The 17,264-nt window shown below is 37.7% G+C and overlaps 1 protein-coding gene across 2 annotated transcripts in view; it reads right to left on the reverse strand.

The window, feature by feature from the left end:
• LOC149650965 (uncharacterized) overlaps positions 1-17,264 on the reverse strand; it is a 57,875-nt gene that overhangs the window by 20,879 nt on the left and 19,732 nt on the right. The window contains exons 5-12 of one of the 2 annotated variants that reach the window (XM_089847701.1): positions 11,183-11,462; positions 10,188-10,831; positions 9,905-9,971; positions 9,685-9,832; positions 5,042-5,280; positions 2,607-2,807; positions 2,191-2,389; positions 11-213 (exon numbers count right to left, since the gene is read on the reverse strand). In XM_089847701.1, coding sequence (XP_089703827.1) covers positions 11-213; positions 2,191-2,389; positions 2,607-2,807; positions 5,042-5,280; positions 9,685-9,832; positions 9,905-9,971; positions 10,188-10,831; positions 11,183-11,462 — 1,981 coding nt within the window. Of the gene's footprint in view, positions 1-10; positions 214-2,190; positions 2,390-2,606; positions 2,808-5,041; positions 5,281-9,684; positions 9,972-10,187; positions 10,832-11,182; positions 11,463-17,264 lie in introns of both variants that reach the window. The other variant, XM_089847700.1, reaches the window with a different exon arrangement.

Consider the following 17,264-nt stretch of genomic DNA (forward strand, 5'->3'; position numbering starts at 1 on the left):
GAGTATTTACCAGAATGAAGAAACACTTCGGCTCTAAATCCACGAAAATGGTGCGAAAAATCAGAGACAAATCTCATCTCGAATATTTCTCCAGAACTGATTGTTCGTAATAACTTAATTCGAGACACCCAATTGCCGCATACACGATGATGTTTACCAGTTTTGAAATCTTTTGAGAGATGTTCGCCCAATTCCAAGTAGTCGTACTCGCAACTAAATACGATTTAATATTTCAAATTTCAAGCGTATACTCTCGCTTAGAAGATTCAAACAGTTTGTTATATTCGAGTTAGTTAGGGTTCTTTGGTTCACTGGCGAGAAAATCTGGCGCGCCAAGAGACACTCTATAGGATCCTTAGTGATTTTCCATTTACATAAGCTCGTGAATTCAACACACAATTCAACCCGGGATTATCGTTGAATAAATCAAATTCGTCTAGTCTATAATCCCTTTGGGGATATTCGAGTTTCATTTACACTAGTTACCAGCTGCTTTCGATTCGTTTCCTTGTGAATAATATACTCCGTATTCAGTAGAAAATTAAATATTCTAAAAAATGTTTCCGCTATGAAATAAAAAGGCTTAAACTATTCCAGCTCTGTTTTTTTAATTAATCGTATTGCAATTTGAAATCGCTTACAACGAAAAGATAATATTTACCCTCACTTAAAAGGAATTGCTAATTGAATTTTGAGTAAACACTTTAAAAATCCAGTGCTAGTATAAAACTCATTTTGAATTTCAGTTCTCGCTCTTTGCATTTGCTTTATAATTATTAATAATAAGTCTTTAAAAATTCATCTGAAATTATTTCCCCATTACTTAAAACAGCATTAACCAGTGGGTTAATTTTTAATTATTTAAATAACTGTTTAATTTTAAATAAGGACAATTTAATTCTTAAACATCTAGGGAATTTTTATTATGTTTCTTGGAAAATAAACTAAGCCATTAAAACAAGTCGTCCTTTGTACTGTAATGCAATGCATCAAATTTCAAATCACGTAGTTCAACAGAACATTTTCCCTTGACCTTGAAAGCCCTTGAAAACTAGCTTAGCAAACCTTAAAAATTGTGTATTTCTTGACCATTCTTAATGGGGTTTTATATTTTTTTTAGAAAAATTCACTGATTAAAAGGCTTAAAAAGGGATTGCTGGAATATAATGAGAACCCACGCCAAGCAGTCCAAACGTCACGTTTCATCTTCTTTCGAATTTTTCTAGCTAGGCATGCAATGATATCAACGTGACTCGAGAAATGACTCCCCATACCTTGAAGAATCTCAAACAGAGTCCCTTAAGGGTAGCAAAGAAAAATCTAAACGACGGAACGTGATTTGAAAACACGGCGTGGGAATTAAAAAGGGTCAGATGTTCAGCGGACAGGAGTTTGCTTGCTACTCCCGTATACCATCATCTCATCCTGAAGCTACGACAGAAGGGGACAACTGCTCAATAACAATATACCGCAATGATACCTTTCTTCAGAAGTATATAATACTTCTCTTCGAGAGAAGTGTATCACAAAGCACCGGGGTAATTGTAACATGATTCTTCCCAACATCATTTTACATTTGGAGCTAGGTTACTAAACCGAATCACATACGCGATAAATAGTTCCCTCATTACTCTATTATTGCTTAACTATTTGCCAAGGCGCATGCGCTTGTGGATTTTTGTCCCACGTCAAGACAATCAAGGTTTGTGGGTTGATAAGTTGATTGCTGAGGATTTAGTACCAAACAGTTTTAGAATTCACCCAAGGTGCGATGCCCATCTGAAGTTTGATGAACGGGAGAGCAAACAAAAAGGGTGAGAATGGGAAGAATCACGTTACATAACTAAAATATTACGAGGATACAGTGTCATCCTTCTTCTATTATCCCCTTCTCCTTTCATTAAATAGTACTGTTTATCCTACATGAAATGAACTCGAATTGTGGTATAATTTAAATATTCAAGCAACGTTTGGGAGCCGTCGGTTGAAATTTGCGTTTGTTTTAAAGCTTTCAGTAATGTATTCGGAATACAGAAACAGCTTGTACGCCGTAAATTTTCCGAGCCGCGCTGTTACAAGGGTGATCGCGGTGTTAGCAACCTCCCAGGGAAAAGGATAGGCCTCCGTCCATTAGGGCAAAGCGAAAAAGCAGGGATAAAAGACACGCAAATCCAAACAATGGGACTATACCTGACGTGTTCTTCCAGTACAAAGTCGGTGAAGATGATTTCCAGGCGTTTTTTAGGCGGTACCATGATCGTGTAGAAGCATTTAGTGTTTGGAGGATACGGTGTCGGGTATCCCGGACTAGTTACTACATCCCTGGGACTGTCGGGTGTTAAAATTATAGTACGGTTGCAGTCTTCCGTTTTCAAGATTACTGGAGTAGCTGAAATAAAAATGAGAAAGCGTGTCCGCGTTTTTAAAACCGAGTTTTGAAAATTAAAGGGACTATGAAGTCACTGAGATTTAAACTAAGAGTTGCTCCATTTTAACACATAAGGGGACAGTATTCTAAGTATTTATGTCATCCTTTATCTATCAGTGACAGATAAAACTAAGGAAAAAAAATCCCCTTCGGATAAAAAACAGAAACTGTAACTCACCACCAGGCTTCAATCGTTGACAGATATAAGGGTTCCTGACTTCGCATCCACGATCATTCCAATAAAATTTATTCGTCGTTCCCTCTCCTTTACTGGGGAATCGAAAAACGTTACTCATTTCGATACAGTCTTGATGGGAATCCCCATCATCGCTGGGTTGAGCTGGCCACCAAGAGTGTTGGGGCCACCCGCTGAACCAATCTAATATTTCAATGGAAAGAATCAAGAATCGACGTTCAAATTAAAATCACAATTTTTTTCTTTTAAATCTTTTGAAACATTATTTAAATCGACTCTTTCTAAAATTGAAAAGCAATTGTTCCTTAGATAAGGAATAGTTAAAGAGATACTTGAAAACTGTGAAATGTTGCACCTAAGGAAAATATGAATTGGTGCGAGGTCCAAATCCTCAAAGAATTAATTTCATATTGACGCGTTTAAGTACCCTTTAAACTCTTTGTTCCGCACTTAAAATTTCCAGGAAGGAGAGATAGGAGCTAGGCGGATGCGAATGATAAATGATTGGACGATTTAAATCCACTTCAACCATTCCCACTTATTTCCCCCCCAAAAATTTTAATATTTGAAAACTTCATGCAGCTATATGATTCTAGAGATTGGATCCTAGTTCACTTCAAAACGCGAGTCACTTTATTAATGGGAAATCGATAGGATATATTTACTCTCAAGTATACGAAGGAAGGTCATTTAAAGTCGGGCGGGGGGGGGGCAAGGCTTACCAGTCGACGAATAGCAGATGGCTGTATGTGTTTCCTGGTACCATAGAGAAAACTTGGGACGGTGCGGTAATCGGAATTCTTTTTGGTGTATTTTAATCAAGTCAGGTATGCCCAAAAACCACCACCCCTTGGCTGTAAGCGAAGCCTGAGGTTATGCAAAATGCTCCAGCAGGGGCGGCATGGATATAAGGTGGCTCTAGCTTGTTCAATTTCATATAATATATATTTTAAAAATAAAAAGAAAATATACAGAAATGAGAGGGGCCGAATTTCGCGTTATCGCAGAGGCAAGAATAAATTGCCCAAGCGTGGTTGTTTTTTTTCTTCCTTCTATTTTTGCCCGGGTTTCTCTCTTAACCCTTTTTTTCCAACCCTTCTCCGGGCGATTACATTACACTGCGGAAAAATGCTTTTATCTCAAATAATATTAACGTCGTTTATATAAGTTTTATAGAAATACATATGCATCACTGTAAACTTTGAATTTGGGTTGCTAAGCTAAAATGGCTCTTCATTCACGGGTCTATGGGCAGTTATTGTGTCGAATATGACTTTATATTCAATTTATGTCAAAATGGAGGGCTTACAAAGTTCTGGACATAGTTTCAGAGTATGGAAAAGCCGCAGTCAACTGTTGTTCAGTCCGATTAGACCATGACTTATCGACATCGAAGTTTGCTACCAAGTTACGCTGTCCTTAATTAAAGGCCAATATTACTAGCGAGGCTGATCGTAAATTTACAGCAACCAGCCAGGTCTTTCACTGAAACCGCAATAGCAGGTCGAACATGACGCCACTAAATCTATATATGCAGGCCCGGGAAACTTCACGCCCGTACCTTACACGATCCAATACAATTTGGCGGCCGCATCACCATCGACTGATGTTTCACGTCTTTCCATTGAGGTTATCTGATTTTCCATAAAGGGCACAGAAGGGGGATCTCTATACTTAAGTCTATTTTTAGACTACAAAACGGGAGTTGCATTTAAATACTCTTGAAATTTCAATTTGTTCAATGAATGAGAGAAGCCCGCTATGACCTATGACCTAAAGGTAGTTTAGAATCATTGATTGAATGTTATTATTAAGCCTGAATTCACTAGACATGTACTGGCTAGCGTGCACTGTACTGTACCATAAAGCAGACGAATTTCAATACCTGCTTTTCTATTCTGTCCACAAACAAGCAGATGTCGCAAAATCAAAATCGTGCATAAAAATAAAACTTCTTTAAAGAAGTCTTCCCAGCCATTCCCGAGGGTTATTTTAAAAACGTCAGAAACATCTTAACGATTCCAATCTCGATTTAGAATCGTCGTCGTTTTAAAAATACACGACAAAAGATACTTTCAAAGGACAAAACTACAAAACATGACTCGAAAAGATACAGCCTGGGTTTATACACGTCTGAAGTATAAATGCCAGCGCTGACAAAGATAGGCTTCCCAGGTTTGGTAAGGAGAAGTACAAAGGGGATTTAGCTTTATTCCTACTGAAATTTCAACCCGATTCTAACAGTAACAAGAGAGGAGAAAAAAAATGTAGGTTCGATCGTATAACGAGAATGCTCAAAAATTTGTATAGTCGAGAGATGAAAAGAGATTCAGTCCGAGTTTGCTTTATCGCGAAAGGAGGGTTCAAACGATGGGAATATAATGACAATGCGAGTAAAATCGGAGTGCGAAACTTACTAGTGTAGGAGAATGGTTCTCCCGAAGCCCACTCGAAACAATTTTCGTATCTCCGATCACTTCCTCCGATCCAAAAGCCTCTGCTAGTGGAAGATGAAGATCTTTCGCTGGAGCCGCTGCTACCAGGCTCCTCTTGGCGGCTCCTAATCCGGCTTCCCGCCAATAGTTCTTTGTGTCTCTCGCTCCAATCATACTCTTCTCCCTCCACCTTCATTCGATCCAATTTCAATGGCTGAAGGCTACGAGGGAATGCGGAAAATGAAAATTTATATACATACAGGTATACCTTCAGTTAGTAAGTTTCTATCAGCTTCGTGAAAGTGTTTTACAATGAAGGGACCATATACCATTTTATTGACCAACCGTACTTGATTGGAAATTATTCCGCTACTCTAGCTATTCATTCTATCTAAATAAATAGCTTTTAAATAGACTGGTTTATAAACACATTTCAATACGGAGAAATAAGAATAGTATAATAGTTTAGACTTGGGGAATTTAATCGAAATAAACACGGTTAGGTTCACATTAACGAGAGATAGTTAATATTAATGCATTAAAACATAAAAAAACCTCATAGGTTCAGGGTTAATTTGCAGTTAATGTGGCTTTATTAATTAGAGTTCAGAATAATTTAGCACTCTTGGATATGGCGTGAGAGAAGTTGACCAAATTTACCACGCTAAATATAGTCTAACTGAACTTAATAAGTAAGGAATTTCCAAATTAGATCATTCTGTCTAGCCTTCCCATCCCATTTAGTCGGAGTTCGATTACGTGGTATTGAACGAATACCCCTTCACCCCGTTTCTGCCAGAGGCTTCGCCCATGGCGCGATCTAGAAACTATACCTCCTCCAGGTAAGAAAACAGTACAGGACCCTCTTGCCATCAATATATATAGCCACACAGTATCTCCATTTAAGCGGGGGAGGGAGAGAGAGAGAGAGAGAGAGAGAGAGAGAGAGAGAGAGAGAGAGAGAGAGAGAGAGAGAGAGAGAGAGAGAGAGAGAGAGAGAGGGACAGTTGGTGGCGACGGTGGACCCGAGAGCCCATTCTTCAACATTTTCTCTTCAAAAACAGATCGATCCAATAGTTGACGGAGGAGATGAGGTGGCAGGACGTGGGAAAACGATAAGGGATAGGGAGGAGACAGCCGACAGAGTTAATAGAGGGGAAAGAAAACGTAGAACGCGGTTTTTGCACGCGGTTCAATTCGGAAGTCTTGCCAGACAGGCACCCACGTAGAAAGAAGAAGAAACTTTTAGACTAGATCACACTACAAGTACTCAAAATCAATGTGGTTTTGGAAATTTAAACGTTTTTCTATGAGTTTCAGTTTAAATTTAACGCAAATACAGTTCTTCCAAAGAACAAAATAAATTTAATTGTATTGGGGCATAATAGACGTATGGTTGATTAATTGGATATGCACAGCAATCAGCAGGACAGTCGAGAGACGGGTCAGTTTTTTCGGGGCCCAGACCATAGGGCTGTCTCTCTCGACGGCCTTGGAAATCAGGGGAAAACTAATATTAGTTCATCACAGATTAAACTGTTTTCATATTCGAACAGGTCCCATTTCTATCCTTTAGATTTTCATACAACGATACGTTTTCTTAACATTTATCTCTCTCGGAGTTTCTCAATGCTCTTTCTCTGGTCTTAGTCGTCTAGCTTGAGTGTTCACGAAACGCCTGTATTACGCGCAACTAGCATCTATTCCTCTATTTCTAAGTTGCATCAACTCGTACTGAAACAGAGACTACCCCTTTGGTTGCATTACACATTTCGTCCGATGGTATGAGCTAACATCATATCTCTCGATTTACCAAAAACGTACGAAACGCTTAGCCATCATTTTCTTTTCCGTTGCATCTCGATATATTTGCGTTTAGAGCTTTACTGCAAAATCGTCCAACAGAGAGAAACAGATAGTCGATAGGTCAAGGGTCATTACCAATTTATTTTTTATATCAGTTTTTTTCTTTCGCAAAAAGGTATCATTATATAACGTTTTAAAGGTGGATTTTTTTAGGCGCACTGACTTGGAAGATTTAGATTGGTTTAAAAGGGTATAAGGTTAAATTAAATTTTTACATAATTGATTGAATGATTAAAGTTTTGCGTGATGAAAGCTATTTCATTTATTTATTTATTTTTGGATTAACTTGAGATATAAATTTGCGATTGCCCCTGTATGGTCGTTTAACCCTGAACACTGTGAACACTGGTGTGCAAAGGGTAAAACATTTCTAGGGGCGGCCAAAACTTTTACAGAAAGACCAGTCGGTGATCTATGAAAACAGATATTGATTGGTCCTATCGTACATAGTGGTATTTCGACGTTTATCTGTACTTCAAATGTATAAACAGAAGAATCCTCAATTTATTTTACATCCTGTTACAATTTTAAAATATGGAGAGTTAGGCCTACCACACGTAACTAAATACCTTAGTTTCATTATGGATATCTCAAAATAGGGTCGGACAAATGCTACAATACAATACATTGTCATTCCCTAAGCAGGGCAGAGAATCCTGAGTTACAAAGCCGGAAATGGTTTGGTTTAGTTCAAAGCTAGAATTTAGGGGTTCAATTATCGTTAAGCCTTGTAGGATGCATTCAAAATTCGAATATGTAGGTCTAAAGGGGGCGGATATGAAAAGGCTCTCTACGATGGAATATACAGTATATAATTTCGTCAACCGTTGCCCTTTCTGTCTGCTAGGGCCTATATACCGGTATAAAAGCGCAGTTTGGAGATATATTTATGATATTCTGAGTGAATCTTTCCTCTCTACCTCTTCACTCTTTTCGCGAATGCAATTCCAGATCGAAATCGGTCAGGTGAGACAAGAATTTTTCCTACGCCGAATCGAAAATGACGACGAGTGAAGAAAAAAGTAGCAAAATAAAAAAGAAACAAATCGACTTGTATATACGTATCCTGATTTTGTTCCATTTCCGATTTTGACAGATAAGAAAAGGGAATTCAAATATGTTGGATAAGACCCAAATTCACCTCTTTTCATGTTACAATACGATATATTTCATACTAGTAGCAGAAAAGGTACCCGGGAAACTTCTATTACTTTTCAGGCCACCATTTTGCAATATGGCAGCAAGTCAAACCCTAAAATCCTTAAAGCTTGTCTATAGACTATAGGGAATCAGTGTACTAAATGTTGGTGAAACCGGTTGAATCGCGCAATCAACATTATTTCATAAAAACGTTTCTTTTACATTTCCGGCCGCCATTTTTCAAGATTTAGACGGATTTAAAAAATCTTTCATGTTGAGTGCCTACTACTTATGACTAACGTCTATGGAAATTTTCAGCCTTCTATATTAAGTAGTTTGGGCTGGGCGTTGATTAACATTCATATAAATTTTTTCGAAAACTTGTCTCTTGAAAAACCAGGACAAAAATATTCTTAGCGCCTTCCTTCGGAGACATATCTCAGAGGCGATAAAAAAACGCATTATACCGAACCCGAGGAGATAAACTTCGGGCTGTCGACTCTTTCCTTCTTTCTTCTTCGTATTCAACTAACGTTTTTTTTATTCTCTCCAATATTCTAACCGTAACTTATTCCATGTATAACCACTCTTCTCGGGCTTTGATTCTTGACAGTATAAGTCAAAAGTGTAGCGTTACTTGTCTTTAATAAGATTCAAGAAGCTTGCCAGGCAAAAGTGATATAAGACGACTAGATCGGCAGGCATCTTGTAACTCAAGACGCGTCAAGGTACGGGAGAAAGGTTTCTAAAGCGGAAACAGGAACTCTGATCGATCATATACCCTAGTTCGTAACAGTTTTGACAGTACACCGTCGGGAAAATTTACCCCAGGCATTTCTCGAGGAAATTATTAATGAGCGAGAATGAGTTAAGGTTTTTAAACTTTCTTCTTGGGAAGGTTTTTGAGATGAGAAAACTTTTGTTGGAGAAGAAGGGGTTTAAAGGTTCAAGTCAAGAATACAATGGTTTCAAAGGTAAACGCGTGTAATACTTAAAAGAGGATAGGAAACTTTACTCCTATTGTATTTTGGGATGTTTTACGTAACTGAAAGGTAGCTGGCTCTAACCCCAACAGGCGAACTAGAAATTTAGCCTAGACACGCTATGATGAATATTTAAACATGATCTCTCGTTCCAGATAAATGTAATCATTTCTCTCCAACAAATTTCCTTTTAAAACTAGGACGAGCTTGATAATATTCTTAAAATGTATTTCGTTTAACCAGAAGTCCATCACATAACATAATGTTATGCCCTAAATATGGGGAAATTATTAAATATTTAGGTTCCAGACAAACTAGGGCCACATTTGAAAGTATTCAGAGGTCAGTGTTGTTTACAATCTACCGTAGAAAAACCACTTGTTTAAAAATAGAAGGAATTAACGAAGCGAAGGTTAAATAAAATTTATGCACGGTAAGTTGGGTTAAAAAAATAGGCCAACTGGAAACCTTAATTAAACAAGGGGTAATTCGCCTTTCTTTTAACAATCTTTTATGGCTTCGATAAACGAAGCCTTGCTAGACTTATATCCCACGGTTCGACAAGCTAAATAGAGCTTAATCCCGACAAGAAAAAAAGAGAGTACTAATTTTTCCAATATTTTTTCTTGGTCTTACCTGTCACGGATGAGTCGCTCCAGAAGGATCGAGATATCTTCGTTAGTGACGCTGGCCAGGTGACCCCCGTGATTCTCGCAATCCTTATTGGCGTCCTGCCACGGTAACGTCGCGTCCGAGAACACTTTGTAACAATGAATTCCTCCTCCTGTCCAACCGTAAGGGCACGAGGTCAACGAATCGTTCGTGTTGACCGCTAAATAAGACACGCACAACTGACCATCTAGGTCCGTAACGTTCGCTACGCCGTCGAAAGAGCTTCGCGTAGAAACCTTTAGTATGTTACTCTGAATAAACATAAAAGAGAAAGAGCCGCCATAAATTATTTATCATACAACTTCTTTATCCATTTCCCTCCTTTGAATTTCCCTAACAAACAAATACAGTATCTTAGAGGCGTCAAAAATGATTGGCATCTCGCAATTCGCTTGCCACAATTTTTGGTCTTGTTCAGACACTATAGTTGATGGGATAAGACAGTACATGTTCCAAATTTTACTTACTTGAGTGTTGAATGATTGATGAAAGGTCTTGCGAGTACACAATCTTTGGTCCATATCAACACCGTACACTCTAAGTTTAGAAAATTCTTGACCCGAACAATCCTCGGGGTCATAGTTGGCGTTTGTGATGGTGGCAGCGTCCGTACTGTCCTTTCGAACTAAAGAGACGTTAGCTCGCAGGGAATAACCCAAAGGCACGTGAATGGTTAAGGAACAAGGGAAATCCGACAGGAAGGCAGCTGGGAAATCTCCTCTGCAAGTTTGGCCTCCTTGGTCCGAGACAGTCTCGTTACGACACGGGGTTAACGTTTTCCCGTAACTCAGCAAAAAACCCCGATGGTTTATAGCACCGTCACTCGCGGTTTTACGAAGGTAAAATAAGGTTCCATCCGTGGCGTTTGTCCTCAATGCCAGCGACCCGGTTATACCAGACCCACCGCACAATTTTTGACCGTTATTTAACTCGATGTAACCAACGTCACACGGAAGATCCCAGTCTTGAAACGTCACCACAACAACGCTAGATTGGTTTGAAAAACGGGAAACCACCCCGAAATAACACGACGTTGAAACTGAGTCAAAATAATCCGGGTAACCCACGCTTCGCAGTTCACCTTCGTGGTCACTCAATGTAATATTGCACCCTTAAACATAAAATAAAAACATCCTTTAAGTATAACGCAGAAAGAAAATTTGAGCCTGGTGTTTCCTCAGGGTCCTAGCTTTAACACAACATATCCGCTATAATGGGGGAGATTTTCTGTAGAAATATGGATAACGTAGGCTGATGTATTGACTCTATCTTTGAATTCCAAATGAGATTATAATATTCTTAAAAGCGATTCAAAGTTAACTTTCTCAGTTCATAGATCCGAAACAATCAACAGTGTTTCATTTAAAGCTGCTGGGCTAGTTCGGTTTCAATTCGGTAACTTCGAAAAGGCAAAGACTTATACGCCTACGTAAGAATGATAAGGTCCAGCAGGTTAACGTACCAGATATTGCCGATTGCAATGTGGAATGGGTGACCACCCAATGACATCCGGCTGAGCAAGAGGAGACGCGCAAGATGAGCCAGTTTCCCTTAGAGATGAAAAGGGGAAAAGTGGAGACCGAAATGGTCTTCTCCAACTCCCCCGTTTCCTTTTGGGCTCCCTCGTGATCCGATAAGCTCCCCGGTGAGTAGCGAAAATCCAACGTCTCTTCTTTAACGGAAGAATGAACCCTCAAAGACGGTACGGGCAAAGACGTCTCAACGTAAGACAACTGCCGGATCTAAAACAGAAGCGAAATATTAATGAAAACGCGCTGCATGGGGATTAGTTTAAAGTAACTCCCGGCGCCATTACACATTCTAATACAAAGAAAGCTCGTATAATATCGTAGTCTCCCTATAAGCTTATTCCAAAATTAAACCCGCTCCATTAGAAAGTAAATCAACCGTTAGAGAATGGCGGCTTCCGGAAAGTGGTAAAATCCTTCCAGGGAAGAAAAATAAATAAATAATAATGAAGATGAGGAATTATAAGTACTATGGAACGACAGACACGGCCGGAGATATAAATTTTTGAAGTGTTTTGATGTTATATCGTCTGTAGGAAAAGGAACATACTTAAGGACATATTTTCTGATGGATTTCCATTAAAATTAATTCGGATTTCAATTAGAGCAGTCCATTCATTTTCAAGGACTACATACAGACATATAAAGCAGACAAATATTTAAAAGATTAAATTTTTCTGAAATCCCGAACAAAAGTTTTACAAAAAACAAAATTATGCTCTAAATGTTTTCTTTATTGTTTAGTTTCATTTCAGTGTTATTGATAATTAATGTGATATTCCGTGTGTAGTGAACTCCTCAATTTATAAGTTGTTTCAAATGTTATTTCGCTTTATACACATCGATACGTCACTTCCAAATATCTTTATAATTACGTCAGAATTATTAATTACACGAAAATGAAATTTTAGACATTCCAGTTGAAGGTTTCTGTCATTCAGGTTCATGTAACTAATTTAAATAATTATAGAGTCGATGGTATCGTTTAGTCCTGTAACGTCACGTATATACTATATACACAACACGTCGAACTCCTCCTCTCTCTCGGGGGGCCTGGAAAATGGATCCTCATTTCATTCACCTGAAAATGATTTCCGATTTTTCCCTAACTGTCAACGTCAAAATATAACGCTACATTTACATACGTGTCTATGATTGAGAAACGACAGTGGCCTGGCCCTCCAACCCTCAAAGTAATCGATTATTCAAAACGTCGGCCACTATTCGATTAAAGGCGAGAGAAACGTTCAGGGGTGGAAAGAGACTGAGACGAAAAGGGGGTTAGGGATATTCATTAGCTAATTGTTCCGGAGCTCCTTCATTAAATATTCTCCGCCAGCTTAATAGGTTTATTGTCCCTATAGAACCAATCAATATAAGTTTGACAAGCAAGTTCAACGTGTACCCAATACCACCCCCCCACAAATTCCCTAGACAAAAAGGAGGCGTGCATGCCATGATTATAACGAATTTCTCTAAACAATAGTGTGTGAAATAAATCATCACTTTTCTAAATGTTAATTACTTAACGAATCCAATAAACAAGTTTTCTACAATTCTAATCATTGTGACAGTTTGACAATTTTACGTCGGAGTTGATTGAATCTTTTACATGAAAACAGTCGAGGCTTGCTTTAAAGGGACACTATGTTCTATAACCTTTATTTTATTCCCTTATGTAAGCCTTTTTTCAGTCTGGTATTTGGGATAGACTATTTGATTAATTCCAATAGAGAAGCAAATTCCATCGGAGGGAAGGTGTAGTAATGGCTAAAGAAGGCATATTTCTGCTCTTTGAATTCATGATCAGTATAATTTATTAAAGAAGGTGGCAAATGTTGAACATTTTCTGGCCTCAATTAACATCCTTTAGGTCTAGAAATAGAAGGGAGAGGTAATAAATTGCGAAGCGACGCGATACAATCGAATTTAATCACTCAGATCGCTACTTTTAACCTCACTTTTGAAACAAACGCAACACGTATCGGTTGGTCATTTTATACGCGATCCAACAGGATAACTAATTACTCTCAAAAAGAAAATAAAATGCGAAGAAACTTCATTGCGTAACAATTAATCGTCGATTCGCGTGTCGCCTGTTCAAGGGAAAGAAGTGAACGGAGAAAAAGAGTTAAATTAATGAGGTCATTGAATATTTTCAAGGCTTTCCCTGCACCGAAACTTTCTTGGTATTAGCGCGTAGGAAGCGAGAGAGATGGAGAGAGAGAGAGAGAAGGCGCGAGAGGAACTAAATTATGCAAAAGCCTGGTACCAAACCCCAACCCCGATTGTCTGGGAGTTTGTGAAAAGGGGTTTAGAATCCCTTAGAGACAAGACGGCTAGCTCCCAAAGCTCCCCTCGAAAATGTCCCACTAGGCCTTCATTAATCAATGTCCCAGGCAAAAAAACGTTATGTCGGAATACGCTGCAAGTGGGAACACCAATTACGAACACATCTCGTAAACAGATGCACTTTTCTAAGCTCCATACAACTCTCTCTGAAACTTTTCGGACGGAGGATATATTTCACGCTCGGACAGAGTCCGAAAAATTCCAAGTCAATGTCCACGATTTATTGTAACTAAAAAGACTGCGTATGCAGTTGGGATCCGGAAAACTACGACAAAATACCATAATTTTGAACCAGCTAGGTCTTATGGTAAAATATCTCCTCTTCGAAATGAGAGTGCCTTTTAGACGTAACTCGAAACTAAAATGCTTTTCTTACTACTTTTTGGGGACGGTTTAAAAGGAATTTTCAATTTTCGCTCGGAATACTTTAGGCGTAAACCAATAATTTAGGCACGAATGACCTCAAGAACTTCCAGGAAATGCTTATGTTTCTCGAATTTCGCTATAATATATACATTTTCGACCCTTTGAAGTAATTGTACCAATCTATATTCATCTGGGGTTTCCGTGTAAGGAGCGAAATGAAAATCACGTACTCTATTATATTGGTTGTGAGAATTGTTAGGACTGTATTCATTTCGATAGAATTACCATAAGTTTATTAGATACGTTCCATTAGTATGACACTACCTATACTTCGTAATGCTACTGAGAGACTTACAGCTCGAGCTAGTTCGAGAACGACAAGCGAGAATTGAAGACTACACTCGGTGGTTAATTTTGCAGGACTTCCATCTAGGTCCTATTTAGTCTGTACTAAGCCATTGAGAGCGCCTCACCAGGCGTTTTCGCTTTACCTCGAATCTATGACCTACGTTGTCACTTCAAGACAAGCTCCAGTTTCTAAGTTACCAGTGGCAAACTTATGTATGGAACATATCTTATGAACTTATGGTACAGTACTACATTACTACATTATGATCAATCTTATGAATTTCACTGAACTTCCCTGGACAATAGCGAAACATTGAAATTAAACTCTTCATAATTATTTTTCATGTAAAATATCGTGTCTAATCATTGTAATTTTGTTTAATTTACTAATTAAATTACGGAGTTTAATTAATTCATTAGGGATTTCTCTATACAGTATATTGAGAGTACTATTCTTTTTTGCAGCGGGGAATATGTAAATTAGTATATACTACTGATCTTTCTCGTTCTAAATATAGTAGCACTAGCTTTGATGATCAAGAATACGGTCGAAAATTTTGGAAGTTTTATTAAATTTTCTAGAAGATGCTCTATAACCAAAACAAATACGATTTTGAGTAGAAGATGGGGAGTTTTGAAAAGAGTTAATATAATTGAAAATGAATATATGCCGTGCTTAAAATGATTATAAAGCGAAGTAGAAGCTTGCCATAATCGTTATTTTCAAAAGGGGGATAGTTAAAAGTGATTAAAGAACAGCCGGAGCGAATTATTTTTCCACTATATAAGCTCTCTCGAATCTTCTGGAATAAAATTAAAACTTTTATCTTTCATCTTAAAGAGATACTCAAGTGTACCCTGAAGTATTTACCTTCTAAATGACATTACATAGGCCTACCATTTTGTATGCTAGATAATTTTATTGATCCAAATCTCTTTTATCTCTGGGGGTTTTTTTTTTATTTCTCAGGAATAGGTCAATAACACATTACGTGACGTTGCAAAAGCAATAGACGATAGCAAGAAAAGCCGCAATTGCAGCTGTGGAAAAACGACTCACATTTGCTGAAATCCATGAATAATGATTTTAAGGCTAATTTCTACTAGAAAACGTTGATATTGAAACGGAAAAATTAGCAATAAAAATAATTGATAAAAAAATCATTTTAAAAACCAAAATTAACTAATTCTATATACCCTTACGATGTGGTTAAGCATATAGAAATTGAGAAATTTGTATCAAAAACGACGTATTTAAAACCAATCTTCTATTGGTAGGTCTATCTTTCTGTTTCCAAGAATAGATACTATAATGTATAGTTTGTGTTGGTAATAAAATTACACGACTTATAATCCCACTCACGTCGCAAACTTTACTTACAGAAACCACACATCAATTTTTCCACAGCAAATACTAATAGATTTGGTTGGTACGGTTTAAAGTTTAACTGCAGACATGATTCATTTGGAATAATCGAGCGAATGACAGGGACTATTGACTTTAACAATAAAGAAATTTTCCAAATGTACATTGCGTCAACCTAGCTCCGGACGTCTTTCAATAAAACATCAGAATTGTGCATGGGGGGAGGGAGTCTTCTAAGCCTAGTTTTTAACCAGAATTCCATGATGCACGTTTGTCTTAAAATGAAGGAAGAGAATTCCTCCCCCCTTTCAGATCTCTCAACCGCACCAATCAATTTCTATTTCAAGCCAGACCAACCAAAAGCTAATAAAATGGGGATAGTTAAGTCAACTAAGACGTTCTTTTTCTCTTCCTTCGTTTTCAATCTTTTAGTTTTGTTTCCTTAAAGTTAAAACGTAAGCTTTGAATCAGGAAGACGTAGGTTACCGAGTTTAACGGTTCGGCAAATTAGGCTATTGATTGAATGAAGTCTTTCGATCAAATGGATTTCTTGATTACAACCAGGAAGAACATTAAACTAAGATCATGTATGTTATTGAGCATAGTTATAGAAAACAGGCTTAAATTTATGTAGGCGCGTGAACTATATTTTGAAGCGGTAACGGTATTAATTCTTGGGGTAGTGATTGGGCCATATCACGTGATTTTTATCGTGGAACTACATAAAACACTGTAGGCCTACATCCCTTTAAAATTTACAGTGAATTTTCCATATTAGACACAGTAGACCAATTTTGCAATGGCATACAAAAGGATGTCTAACTTGTACACAAAAATTATAAAAGACTGGCTCTCAGATAATTCAATTTAGGCCTACATACTGAATTTCTAATTTTCGTATGTTGGTAACCATTGAACAGACTGGAATAAATATAGTATAAAAAGATTATTTTGAAGAGAGAAGTTAATCTAATTTAAGGTACAATTCAATTTAAGTTATTTTGGTATTATATTGAAAATTAGATAAATTAGGAGACTCTCTCTCTTCATCTATTGTGTCTGACCCATTTCTGTTAATAAACAGAAGAAAAAGGCTCAAGCTAAATTAGCCTCGCACCTAATTTAAATTAAGTTGGCGTACAATGAAGCCACCATCGTCAAAAGAATCTCGCGCTCTGTGCATGCTCCAGATTGTGATCCAAGCTAGGATTAACGTAATAGTTACAAATACGACCTGCCATCGTTGCTAAGCCTTTGCACGCTTTTAGATAAGGCTTTTACCTAGCTGTCAAGTGACTTTAGGATTAAGGAAAAGAGAGTTACGAACCTTATGAATAGAAAAGTAGCCTAGAGGTCTACGTACACTCCCGAGGATGCTGGGAGATATCTCCAGCTCTTATTATATGAGGAAATAAAAGACGCAATGAATCATGGGAAGACGCAACAAAAGATTTCCCCTAGCCTCTATTCATCTCTTAAGAACTTGTCTATGTCTACTTCTAACAAATTTTGAAAACCGCTTTCTATGTCACTATTTGAAATCATTTAGTTGAACTTATTTGCAAATCTTTTAAATTACTTAC

The sequence above is a fragment of the Phalangium opilio genome, unplaced genomic scaffold, assembly GCF_054372755.1.
Source record: "Phalangium opilio isolate 3A_F unplaced genomic scaffold, DU_Popi_V2 ptg000082l_1, whole genome shotgun sequence".
NCBI classification, from domain to species: Eukaryota; Metazoa; Arthropoda; class Arachnida; order Opiliones; family Phalangiidae; genus Phalangium; species Phalangium opilio.